This window comes from Hemicordylus capensis, chromosome 3 (assembly GCF_027244095.1).
Source record: "Hemicordylus capensis ecotype Gifberg chromosome 3, rHemCap1.1.pri, whole genome shotgun sequence".
In the NCBI taxonomy this organism is placed as follows: Eukaryota; Metazoa; Chordata; class Lepidosauria; order Squamata; family Cordylidae; genus Hemicordylus; species Hemicordylus capensis.
In genome coordinates, this window is record NC_069659.1 from 236,375,766 (window position 1) to 236,388,643 (window position 12,878).

At 43.6% G+C, this 12,878-nt stretch overlaps 1 protein-coding gene across 5 annotated transcripts in view; it reads right to left on the minus strand.

Annotated features, from left to right (window-relative positions):
* Positions 1–4,176: 4,176 nt before the first annotated feature.
* Positions 4,177–12,878, minus strand: part of MICU1 (mitochondrial calcium uptake 1) — a 256,008-nt gene continuing 247,306 nt past the window's right edge. For 3 of the 5 annotated variants that reach the window (XM_053305650.1, XM_053305647.1, XM_053305648.1), the window contains one exon: positions 4,177–5,118. In XM_053305650.1, coding sequence (XP_053161625.1) covers positions 4,958–5,118 — 161 coding nt within the window. In that variant the 3' untranslated portion in view covers positions 4,177–4,957. The remainder of the gene's footprint in view (positions 5,119–12,878) is intronic. The other 2 variants (XR_008318809.1, XM_053305651.1) reach the window with 1 other exon arrangement.

The following is a 12,878-nucleotide window of genomic DNA, read 5'->3' on the forward strand; positions in this document are numbered from 1 at the left end:
TCAGGAGGGGGCCTGCAAAGGTCAGCTCTGCTGGAGGGATAGCTGCTCATAATTTGCTGTAGGTAATGGACTTGCCTGAGCATTGTCATCCTCCTGTCAAGGATGAATCCAGAAGGCTAGGCGTGTGTTTTCCCTTCATCAACTCCAGGTTCCTGTCTTGGAAAAAGCACCTCTGTCAGAGCCTCACTGACCCAATTCATTAATGTCTGTTGCCTTGTTCCAAAGTAGAAGCAACTCAGCAACTTGATAAGGTTACTTGTGTAATGGAATCTTCTGTCTTTCTCAGGCATGATGACATTTTTCGCATCCTGAAAGGGGAGGAAGACTAAGAATCGTGATACGCTTGTGCTGTGGGGAGGCGGCCAGATAGGCAAGCACATAGGGAGCTATTTTAAAGAAGTAATTCCAAAGAGTATTTGTGGGGAAGTATGCTAAGCCTTATATTTAAGCAGTTAATTTGGAATCCCATTTGCGCATCAAAGAATTGAGCTGGCATTAAAGAAGTTGAGAGTGGTCCCATATTGCAGATGCTCTCTAGAAAATGATTCTGAGGCAGGGAGGTTGCTGTGAGGATGGGTCAGTTTCAGTAGGGCCCTGCCTCAGCCATCAGGCAAGCAGGCCTGAGGTCCAATCTGAAAGAAGTGTCACCTGGCTGTCTCCATTAGGTCAGATATTTAGAGTCTTCTAATGAGGAAGCAGAATCGCCAGCTTCATCGTGTCTCCAACTTCCCAAGGCCCTCCGGTTCTCTGTACGCTCACAGCTTGGAAGACAAAGGTTACCACGGGAAGCACGCCCCCCCCCCCCCGATGCTGGAGTCTGGTCTCAAAACCAGAGTGCTGTCCTGTTAAATTATTACTAACAAGCAGCTAGGGGCAAGGGTTGGGCACTCAGGAGAGCTGCTTCACAATGTTGGGATTCAGCTGAGCTTTTCAAAGCAAGGTCAATTTCTTCTAGGAATCTGCATTGGGAGCTATCCCAGGTCCTGCCCTATCTGTAGCATGTATGTAGATGCACTTCTGAACAGGACTTGCCAAGTTTCTTCCATTTACCCCTATTGAGCAAGTCTGGCTGCCCCCATCACCTTCACAGCATTTGATAGGGATTTGATGCTGATTGCAGTTGTCTTTCTTGCTCCTGCCAATCTTCAGGTGGGCCACTACTTTTTGTGTGTGAATGCTTTACTTTAAAAGAAAGTGTGAGAGAGATCCATGGGTGAAGGGAAGTAGATCTGTGACTGCATCAGCACTGTGTACAGTGTGCTTCTACGGCAAGCCAGCAGGTTCCCTGGACAGAGAATTGTATCTCAGTATAGAGTGTGGTAGGTTCACTCCTACAACAGCCCAGCCACTCAGACAATGAACACATGTAGCACAAGCCCACAGCAAGTATCCAGCTTTCAACTAGCTCACTGTGTGTATAAGTCGGTCTCCTCTAGGCCTTCTTCAACACCTTGTCTTGTTCCAGCAAAACTGTGAGCCTGCAACAGGGGCAGCTGCTGATCCATCTGCTGTCAGTGAGATTAACACTTCCACAACTTAACATTCACCACAGTGCACTCTCCTTAGTTCTCTCAATCCTCTTGGCAAATACCAAATAGAAACCTTTCAGGTACTGCAGCCCTGTTTCTTTTATTTAATGCCTTTCTACCTAATGGCACAGCAGGGAATGACTTGACTAGCAAGCCAGACGTTGCTGGTTCGAATCTTCTATATCGGGCAGCAGAGATACAGGAAGATGCTGAAAGGCATCATCTCATACTGCATGGGAGATGGCAATGGTAAACCCCTCCTATATTCCACCAAAGACAACCACAGGGCTCTGTGGTTGCCAGGAGCTGACACCGACTTGACGGCACACTTTACCTTTACCCTTCATATCATGTTTGGATAAAATTGACAGGAAGAGGTTTGGGCGAAAGGACTATGATGTCACTCCCTTAGCACACATATAGTGTAGAATTGCTGTTGTCTTCAAGAAATATGTACGAGAGAACATGTATATGTATGAGGTAGAAACAGAAGCCAGGCATATATACCAATACTTCTTGGTATTCTGGAATATAAGTGTGGACCCGTAAAAATATTCAGTGTTTGGAAGAGGAGCAGGGCAGAGGAGACTCTTCTTCCTCTTACCTTCCTTCTCAACCCCTTAACACCACTGCCCACTGCCTTGTTCTGAGGAATGAAGCTAAAGCAACCATCTAATTCCTTTCCTTTGTTTGAGTGCCCAGCATATGACACACCCACTTTCTTAATACAGAGCATGCCTTCCAGAGGAGACCCACAGCAGGCCTTTTGCCCAAACCAGAAACTTCCCAGCTTGAGCAGAAGGCTGGCTTCTTTGGTGGCTGGCTTCATGGAGCTGAGTCTGGAAAGACTCCCAGCAGCACTTCTGATCAACTGAGTGGTGGTTCAGAGTATGAGCAGAGGAGTGGCTGGGGCAAATTTCCCTAGGCACAAGTTCATGGAACCAGCTGCCATCATTCTGCTCAAGTCTGGAAGCGCCCGACTCTAGTAGACCAACCACTGCAAGTGTTCTCAGGTGAAACGCCATGGGCCACTTCCCAGTGCATTCACCCCATGACTCCAGTGGGCAGTGTCTAGCTGGAGCAGAGAGGATACTGCAGCTCTCGTATGGAGGTGGGATTGGCCTCAAGGATACATGCCTTTCCAGGCCAATCACCCCATCATAGCCCTTAACAATGTGAAGTCACTTTCCCCTCACAGACTGAAGGCTCTAATGGGGAAGGTCTTCAAAAACATGGGTGCACGCCATGTGGATGCTCACCATCAGAGCCTACTTTCTTCCCCCATTTTAGGTCTCAAACTGATGAAAACAAGCAGGAGTACACATGCTTCTCTTTAACAGAAGCCCCAACTCTGGCCAGCTAAGAGTTGGGCCTGCATGCTACTCTCCCCTGCAAACATTCAGAGTTAGCATGTGCCGCCCTCTTCCCCAGCTAGTTTTGAGAATTCTTTTGGGAGTGAGTGGGCCATTTCTTTTAAAGCAGCAGGATTTTCCTGAAAAACCAAGGGCTTCTCCCTGCCCATTGCCCTGGCCTCTCTTTTTCATCGTCTGTGTAGCCCATGCATCTGCATGAGACACACCACATTTCAAAAGACAGGGAATGACTGAAAGAACTAAGGCAATGGAAATAAATATTTTCTAGCATCCCTCTCAGTACTGTTGAGAGGCCATGCACTCCCTCAGAGTACAAAACACCTGCCAGCTAGTTAGCTTACTTAACTGAACTGCTGAAAAGATTATTTGAAAATCAAGGCATTGCTGAGCAGCCAGTGTTGCACATCAAGCTTTTTCCCTTGGTCATTAGAGCTGATAGTTGAGCTCTGCTAGGAGCATCAACAGTTCCTTAGTTAGTTTCACTTCTGAAATCTCCCTGCAGTTATTTAAAATTACTTCAGGCAATTTTTTCAGAGGTGAAATTAATGTAACACACACCTGGGCTTCTAAACAAAGCATTTCTTATAGCACTTATTATTGCTTCTCTAATGGAGCACCTGGTACACAAGAGCTCTTTAGCAAAACTGTATGGCCATGTTGGAGGTTGTACAGGCTGAAATGCATTCTTCACACTTTGAAATGGGCAATCTTGGGCAGGCCTTTGAGTCTGCCAGCCTTTCAAACAAGTCGGAAAGTGATAGGGCTATTTACAGTGCACAGGAAGGTTTAGATTGCAGGGATGGATGAATCCTGCGGGTGATGGACCAGCACTGAACAATGGATTGAGAACATAAACCTCTGTTTTAATGAGGGAAACACTCCCATAAAAAGCAGAACTTGCTTAGTGAGCCTGTCACTGCCAATATGACTCGACATTCTACTGACCAGACCTTCACTTTTGCAAGTTTTTGATGAAGACTATGATGTCTAGAAGCAGAAATACCAGAATGAGCTTTTAGTGTTCCATGAATTATAAAAACGCATTCACTACCTTCTGTCTTTACAAACAACCAAACAAACAACAGCAAAATGGGCATGTTAGCTGATAAACCCAGAAATTCATCAGCTGTCTTTAACAGCCCCACTGCCCCCGGCTCAAGTTCTCAGTTTGGGAATGAGACAACTGAATTATAGACTTGTTGCCAACACAAAGCCAAACCTGGCTGAATTCAGAGGACTTCCCAGAAAGAGAAAGATGACACAGGAGCATTGCGTTTTGTTGGGAACCATTATAATTACATGTAATTATATTTTACAAGTAGTAATATTTTACAAGCACTTAAGAGCTCTGTAAAGAAGAGCTTTAAGACTTAATGGAGAACAAGTCATGGTGAGCAAATGCCCTCACTAAGGGGAAAATTACAGATGAGAACATACACATTGGGTTGCTCATACAAGTCAAGAGTTTTGAGGAAGGGCGATGGGAGAAAGTAGCAATTTATTTTAAAAGTTACACAAGACCACCACCACCACCCCACTCTTGAATATTCAGACTCTTCTCCTATAGTCCAGACCACTACTGCTGAGGAAAGGCAGATATTCATGATAAAACAGGACTGTCATAGCTAATTCTTTCACACTCACCACCACCCCATACTTGGTCATATTTTGCCTTGAAACGGATAGACAGATTAAAAGGAAGCATCTGGAATATCCAAAGATAATTTTTCTGGTGGTCTGTCTATTTTACTTCTGGAAAAATAGATATTAAGAAGAAAATGGGCAAGAGAAGGAGGAACAGTTGTTGAGATAAAAGCCAAGGTCAGAGTGAGCTCAAAATTAAGTATCTTTAAGGAAAAATTGCAGTTGTTAACAGTCTTTGCCTTTCAGGTTTTATTTTTTCTAGTACAACCATGGAATGGTGTCATTTCGTTGGTGTAAGCCTTCATTCATGGAGCATCTAACATGATAGCCACTTATCATGCAGAGGCAGCACAGCAGAATTCACAATCCTCATCTGCCTGTTGCAGCCAGGTCTTCTCTCCTGCTCTGCAGTTATTGTTTCGGCATGGCAAAATCCCAAGCAGTCTCCTGTGCACATTTCCACATGGCCCTCATAAGCCGTGTAAACCCCATGTCCTTAGGTTTCTCCAAGCCCCTCATAAGTCGCTGCTTCATAATAGCAACAAACTCCTTGTTGCTCAGCTCTCCATTCCCTAATGGAAGAAGAAGAAAAATCAGTTAATAAAGCAGTCTTTCCATTCCCCCCCATCCAAAGTCTTGGAAGACAGCAGCCAAAATCCTAAGGGTAGGATTAGATGTCTGTTGGTTCTTTACAGATTGTCCCCATTGCAATTAGGCACCTGCCCTATTTTAATATGAATTCAATTTATATCTTTTTTGTGATGTCTGTACAAGGAATAGTGGAGAACTAGTATAGCCTCTGAATTACTGCACTTAAAACCTTCCATAATTGAAAAAGAGGGTCAAATTTTCATTAAAAACAATGAGCATGGTCAGTAGCCCTGGTAATTCTGTTACTGCCTCTGTGTGTGTGTGTGCATGCCCGCGTGTGTTCACGTAAGCCTATAATCTTCTGTCAATTCTGTCCAATATCCACTCCTAAAAGATGTGCTTCTCAGGTGGTTTTTAAATTTTCTTATACAGACTACATGCTTTGAGTATTGTGCAAATGTGAAATATTGAAACACTGGGTAAGGGGAGCAGAGAGAAAATACAGGATCTGTTTAGAAGCAAACCGTACTCATGTGTTCTGAGCAACAGCCCAGAAACCCTTGTAGAAATAAACATATCCAGAAACAGGGGAAAGAACAAATGTATGAGATATAGAAGTGTCACAAAATGGCTCAAGGGAAGTTCTGCCCCTTTAAAAGGCACATGTTTCACATGCTAAAATACTACCGAGTCCTTTAATCAAAGAAATGCCCTATAAACATGGAAGAAACATTACTCATAGGAACATAGGAAGCTGCCATATACTGAGTCAGACCATTGGTCTATCTAGCTCAGTATTGTCTTCACAGACTGGCAGCGGCTTCTCCAAGGTTGCAGGCAGGAATCTCTCTCAGCCCTATCTTGGAGAAGCCAGGGAGGGAACTTGGAACCTTTTGCTCTTCCCAGAGCGGCTCCATCCCCTGAGGGGAATATCTTACAGCACTCACACTTCTAGTCTCCCTTTCATATGCAACCAGGGCAGACCCTGCTTAGCTAACGGGACAAGTCATGCTTGCTACCACAAGACCAGCTCTCCTCTCCTACTCCACGTAACAGTTACTCTAAAGCAAAATTCTTGAATGCTTTTAGCTAATTGCCCCACAACAGATGGTTACCTTGAAGCAGTTAATTAAAATAGCACAGGTTACATCCTGTCTACTCCCCTCTTCTTCATTTTCTAACACCACTCCAAAGGATGTAACAGCTAACTGGGCTGAACTTGGCAGTAGCTTAGTTCACCTCACCATGTTTACTTCCACATCCTACCCCAAAAACTCATTAAGGTCATACACACCTGGCCATGAGAGAGGCGGGGAGGGAGGGCGGAAGGCAGGGATGAACCTACCTTGCCCCCAGATGATCAACGATATCTTTGGTGCACCATCATGCGCCCACACGATTCATGCTGTTCCAAGCAGTGTGGATCACTGGAGGCTGGGAAAACGAGCCCTGGCCTCCAGGAATACCAAAATGCACCGTGTGAGCAGCACAGTGCCTTGGGGGATCCCTCTGTGAGTCAGGCACTCTAGGCGCCCGGCTGTCTGTGTTCTTGGGCTGTGTGCAGCCGGAGCACACTCAGAACCCCGTACCTGGGGTAAATGGTGTGCTTGCGCCCTTTTACCCAGGTTAAAGTCCAGGCTTGTGGGGCAGGCAGTACCGGAATGGGCCCCGATCCCGGCGCTTCACATGAGCAGCCAAACCTAGGCATGGCTGCCCAAGCCTGGGTTTGGCTGCTTGTCTGAACTGCCTCACGGTCTGCTAAAGTACTGAAACATAAACAAAGGTTCTGAAACAGATAACTTTCACTTTCCTTTCATATTCCCAACCATCCCTTCACTCACATCACATACAAGAAGAAATACCTAGCTTGTGATTTCAACAGAAGCAAACATTTTACAGAGAAGAAAATATATTTCTCTGTTCCAATCACAATGTAAGTACATAAAAGGGTAGGTGGTGTGAGCGAAGCACACTGTAAATAGACTGAAACAGAACTGCACAATTTACAACTAGCAATTCTGAAAAGGCAGACCCAGTCTGACTCCTGGAGGGAAGGGCAGGACAGTAAAAGTGCTTCTTGTAATAGAAAAAAAAAGTGAGAATAAATATAAAACCTCTATAGAAGTTCTGGGCCCTTCCGATAGCAGCTGCTACACAGCTGGTGCACCACAGCACAGGTCTTAGCAGGATGGCAACTGATAGACCAACCTTGGAAATCACAACTTTAAAAACAATGTCTGCCCTCATACATGCATAATTCAGTTTATGGCCTTTTAAGGACAGCATGTGGAGTAACACAGTTGCAGATTTCTTTTGCAGCATGTATTACTTTTCACAAATTACTATCCTGATGCCCTCTTCAGACAAATCCAGTTACTCATGTAAAAGGTTTACTTGGTTCATTGAGTTAGTAAATCAGTAGTTTTTAGCTAGAAATAAACTAAGGAGGAAAAACTGTTATGTATTCTGCAGGCAACAGGTTTGAAATGGCATGCCCAGGTGTAAACTCCTGCAGTGTATCAAACTCAGGAGTGAAGGTCAATGCATATCCCAGGGAATGTGCACATCCTTTCCCCCGGTGGTCCTGTGCCAGTCACTTTCTGAAGTATGGGTCAACATAGGTTGAATGCCCCACACCTCAACTGCAGGGATCAAAAACACTGACTCGGTATAAGCCCTGCTATCAGATCTATCTGGACATGCCCTAACCAGCTTCCCATGTATTCTAAGGAAAGAGGATATTTACCATCTTATTTTTGGCGGAGCTCAGAAGCTGAACATGCTATACTGCAGCTATTAGGTCTATACATAGGCAATACTAAATTAATTTTTATTTTTGATATCCCTTAGGCTTTCAGCTTGGTTCTGCTTGCATATGGGTTCCTCATAAGATATTCTGACCCAGACAACTGGTTGCAGCACAACTGTTTGAGTTCACCATAACTTTTCCCAAGCTGTTCCTCGATTTTTGATGCATGCATGCCTCTCTCAAGAATAGAAATATTCTGCACAAGTTATTCTTTGGTCACACGAGTAACTAGCAGGAGCAGTCTTCTGTCTTAAGGAACAAATGTTTGGTTATTTATTTATATTTTAATGCTGCTTTTTAACCAGAGTTCCCAAAGCAGGTTACAATATAAAAATGAAAAAAGGAATAAATAGACTAAAATTTCCATCAATAATTCTGATGAAGGGTCGCTGGCTGGCTGCAAATGGAATGGCTGCAGGTAGATCTAGTTCTGAAAGGACAGGAGCCAGATGACAGGTGGTCCAAGCCAGGCCAATGGAGGGGGCCTATCCCTCTGACCACTGGTGGATAGAGTCAGTTGTGAAGAGGGAGGAGCCTGCTGATGGAGGGGAACCGGTGGCTCTCTAATCTCTCCCCCTGCTGGGAATATGACTGGGAAGGAGTCCCAGGATAAAATGAGTGGTAGCGAGTTTCCAATAAACCAGGTAAGAAGAGGCTATGCTCTTTTTCTTTAACATTTCAAATGCTATAAGCAGATGCATACAATATGTCAGTCTGAATTAAGGTAAGGTTTTGAAGGTGAGTCAACTAGAAGAAATAGAAGGCTTGGGAGTACATCTGTTTGTATATTACCCTTGACTTGCTTGAATGAGACAAGATTTCCATCTTGGACGGAGCTCAATTGACTCTTAATGTGTTTTTGCAAGTTCATTACCTGTTCAGATCAAGGTTACATTTTTCTTTATTCTGCGCTCATAACAAGAAGGCCTCTTGCTTCAAAACAGGGGAAGACTAACATAACCTTTGGAAGTGAATGGTAACTTTTATCAGGGGCAGTTATTTTGCCACCACTGCCTGAAACATTCTTATACATGTATAATTAAACTCAATATAGCTACACTTCCTAACACTGATGATTTTTTAAACATTCAGTTCAGTGCAAGCAGCCTCTTGAGAATTTAAAACAAACTTAAATTTAAAAAGCTATTACTGAAAGTTTGAATTGAAGCAACTCACACAATGAAGCACCTTGGGTTCTTTTTGAAATGGCAATCTTCTCTTTCCTACTGTACCTATGTAAATGTATCCTGTGCAGCACAGACTCTTGGAAATGCAAGCATTAGCAACTTCAAAACCAGAATGTATAGGAGAGTTTTCAAAGGAAAGTATAACAATAGAGACAATTTATTGAAATGGAAGATAGGAAACAGCAAGTGCAAAAGCTTTTGTAGCAGGGATGCACCCAGTACAAACCAATTTAATGTGAGGCAACCTTAGAAACCATACTCAAAGTTAATTTCAATGATCTACTAAGCCAGGAATCATTTTTTTTGGTCAAGTCTTACTTATATATAAATTTCATGGGAAATACTGGAGAGGAAAGTTTACTGACAAGACATATACCGTAGGCAATGCCTCTATCTTGCAGTCAACTATTCTGGAGTCAAGTTTTTGAAATCCCATTCCAATTTACTATCAATTTTGTAGGCATGTTTGCTTCCCCCGGACCTCTTGACAGGGAAAGACAAGACAATTTGTGCCAACTTCAATCCCAGTGCTTTTTGCTCATCACTTGGAGCTTCACCTAACAGGCAGCTTGTCTTTCCCAAATTATTTCTTTGCAGTAAATGGTCCCTTGCTCACTCTCTACACACAAGTTGAGAAATACATGATGGAAGTGAGGAATTCAGAGATGCTTAGCCCATAGTGTGCCCTCAAGGAGTGACTTTCCAACAGCTAGATAGCCCTCTGCAGCTTTCCCTTAAATCATGGCTTTTTACTGCTAAATCTTCTCTCCTCACAAGGCAGATTTAACATAATCCATCGATTTTAAGTCTAACCATTTCTTGTAAATTTCAGCTTCCTGTCACAGGTTAGCCAATGCTACATATCTTTCAATAGATGATACTGTATAATGATCTTCCATCCTTGCATAATGATCTTCCATCCCTCTGACACCCAACACCTTTTTAAAAAGCTTGTGCAAAGAAAAAAGGCAGAATTAAGAATTGCCTCTAGATTTGTACTGTGAACACACAATTGAACACAGAGAATTGCCTTGCTGGATCAGACCACCTGTTTGTCCCCAGCATCTGGTAATCTATGTGTACTTACAGTCTCTTAACATAGCAGCCCTATTGCCAGTTATTCTCATCACTGATTTACACTAATAGCAAGTGCTTGAGTGCCTATCAGACTGAAGCAAAGTTGGGACAATTCCCAACGGGAATTCCTCGGGAATTATCTCGGGAATTCCCTAGATATGCAAAAATAAATGCTTTGTAAATTAGAAGGGGGGGGGAAGACAATCCCCAAACAGCTTGACATGGACTGCACATGTTCAGTGCCCCCTAGGATGTTAAGGTTTTAGTTGGAAAAACAGAGCAGCCGAACAGGGGGCAGCAGGGCAGAGGGAATTGGCTTGCTCAAGCCTTTAACAGCTTATAGTATCCTGGAGGTGGGCATTATGGTTGGGGAGACGCAAAATTTTGTTGCAGAACCCACCTGAGCATATGTTGTTGGAATTGCCCCAAGGGTGTTTAGTCAGTACCCCCGTTCAGGCAAATGTGGGGAATTTAGCTCAAAAGGGGAGACAGTTCCAAGCAGTTTTAATTTGAGCAAGTGCCTGAACTCAAGAAAACCGGCTTGGGAGAGAAGTTTTAATTAACAAAAGGAGTTGGGGGGGGGAGATAGTAAGACTAAGTTACTAGGTGGGCCTAACGTGAAAGCAATACAAAAACAGAAAGAAAGAAAAATTAAAAACAGACGATTGTAAGGCACATTTAGCTTAAAATTCCAGATTATGTGTAAGTTCCCAGCTGGGCAAGAGAGAGATGCTTAAAGGGGGGAAGGGGGAAGTTTGAATCCAAGTGATAGATTGGGGTCCTGAGAGCCAGACAACCGCTATACTGTACCTGTCTCTAGGCAACAGAGCTTCAAGCAATGGGAGACTCATGTCCTTCAGGGACAGCGAGGTGGGAGGCAGGAGAGTTGCAATGGTTAGTGAAAAGATAGATGCCCATGAGATAGGTGTCTCGGTGGACTCAGCCTTCCACGCCTGCTAAGGACGCTGGTTGGAAGGGCAAACGGACCGATCCAGGTAGTGATTTCATGCTCTTTTGAGGTGGCAGCACGAAGATGGTCTTGCTGAAGTCCTTGTTGCAATGCAGTCCCAGGCGTAACACACGAGGAAGCACAAGATAGAGTCCCCAGTAGGATGGAAAGGGAAACACACTGGGTAATGGAGTCAGAAATACTTATATCCCAAAATGTGCCTTGGAGACATATTTCTTTTGTCATACTTTGCTGAATAGAAGAGCCCGGACAGGCTGGCATGGAATGCATTGTGTCTGATAGTTCTTCCTGGGTAGGATGGGGTGTGAATAGTCTATTGTATGCAAGGCTGATTGTAAAGAAAACTAGAGTATACAGGTGCTTCAAAGACTAGCCTGTGTTGGGACTGATTCTCCCAATAATTCTATCAAAAGTTTCGATAGGCACACTTTCAAAGTTACGTCACTGACTCACCCCTTTTGTGATGGAGACTGTTGCTGCACTTGTCTTATCTGCTTTCCCTTCCTAGTCTAATTGCTTCATTAGCAACAGGTGTTATCTTTCTTGCGAGAGGATGAGGGGAGCATTAGAGTTCATCCTAATTCCAAAATGACCTCTGATGCCAGATAACTTGCAATAGCTAGTCCTGGAGTCTGCTTAGTTGGGCCCCCAACATAGGGAGAGGGTGCGTGAAGCTAATCCCCTTTGCAATTTGTGTTACTTACAGCCCAAATCTAGGGGCGACCAGTCCACTGCCAGCTAAGCGACTTGTCCCCATGTATAGCATAAACTGGGAGCTCACATTGCAGTGCACCTCCTAAGCATAGCAAAAGTGCAGTCTCCAAGCCTGGAGATGCAGCTGTAAACAGGGAGGTTTCTGGGAGCTGGGCAGAATAAGCTCAGCTAGTAACATATACTCACGGCATGTCAATGAGTGCCTGTTTGGAAACAAAACAGGACTACTCAAAAATAAGGTAATGGTTTCTACATATTCAGGAGACTCCTTAAGTATATACAAGAATGCAACTTAGCAAATTGAAATAATTTTTTTAAAAAATTCAAATATCCATATGCATGCCATAAGGTTCAAAAACTCTCTCTCTGTGCTACATAGGGATGTCAAAGGAGGGGGAAAGGAACATTTTCTCACTCTACAGAATTCCCCCACCCCGGCTATATAACAACAACATGCTTAAGTTTAGGTTGGCAGCCAATAGCAGACCTGATTCTCTAGCACTATATAGCACACTGGGGAAGGCCTCAAGGGAGCAGGAAAGGGTGGGAGGAGCATTTTACCTTTCTCCCTCCTAAAACTCCTCTCCCCCTACAAAGACCTGAACTTTACTACAAGGCTGCTGTTCTAGGCTGGCTCCTTTTAGGGGCTTGGTTAAAGTGTTGCAGGCCCTACTTTTTGCATTGAGTTGAGTTGAATTGATAGACCTATTGACAAATTGGTTTTATTTTTAATGAGAAGTATTTTATGATTTTAAGTTGTTAAATTTCTATCTCTGGATTGCTTGTGTAGACATGTTTATGTTGTAATGTTCATTGGCTACGCAAATAAATTGATGATGGATTATTCACAAATTCACCTAATCCTTTAAAAGAGTTATTTATAAAGAGGAAATTCCTTTGTACTTCACAGAGAATGTTCTGGCAGGTCTTAGGAGCCTTTTTAGTCAATGAGCATTCATTGCTTCTGGATGCAGATACTGTAGG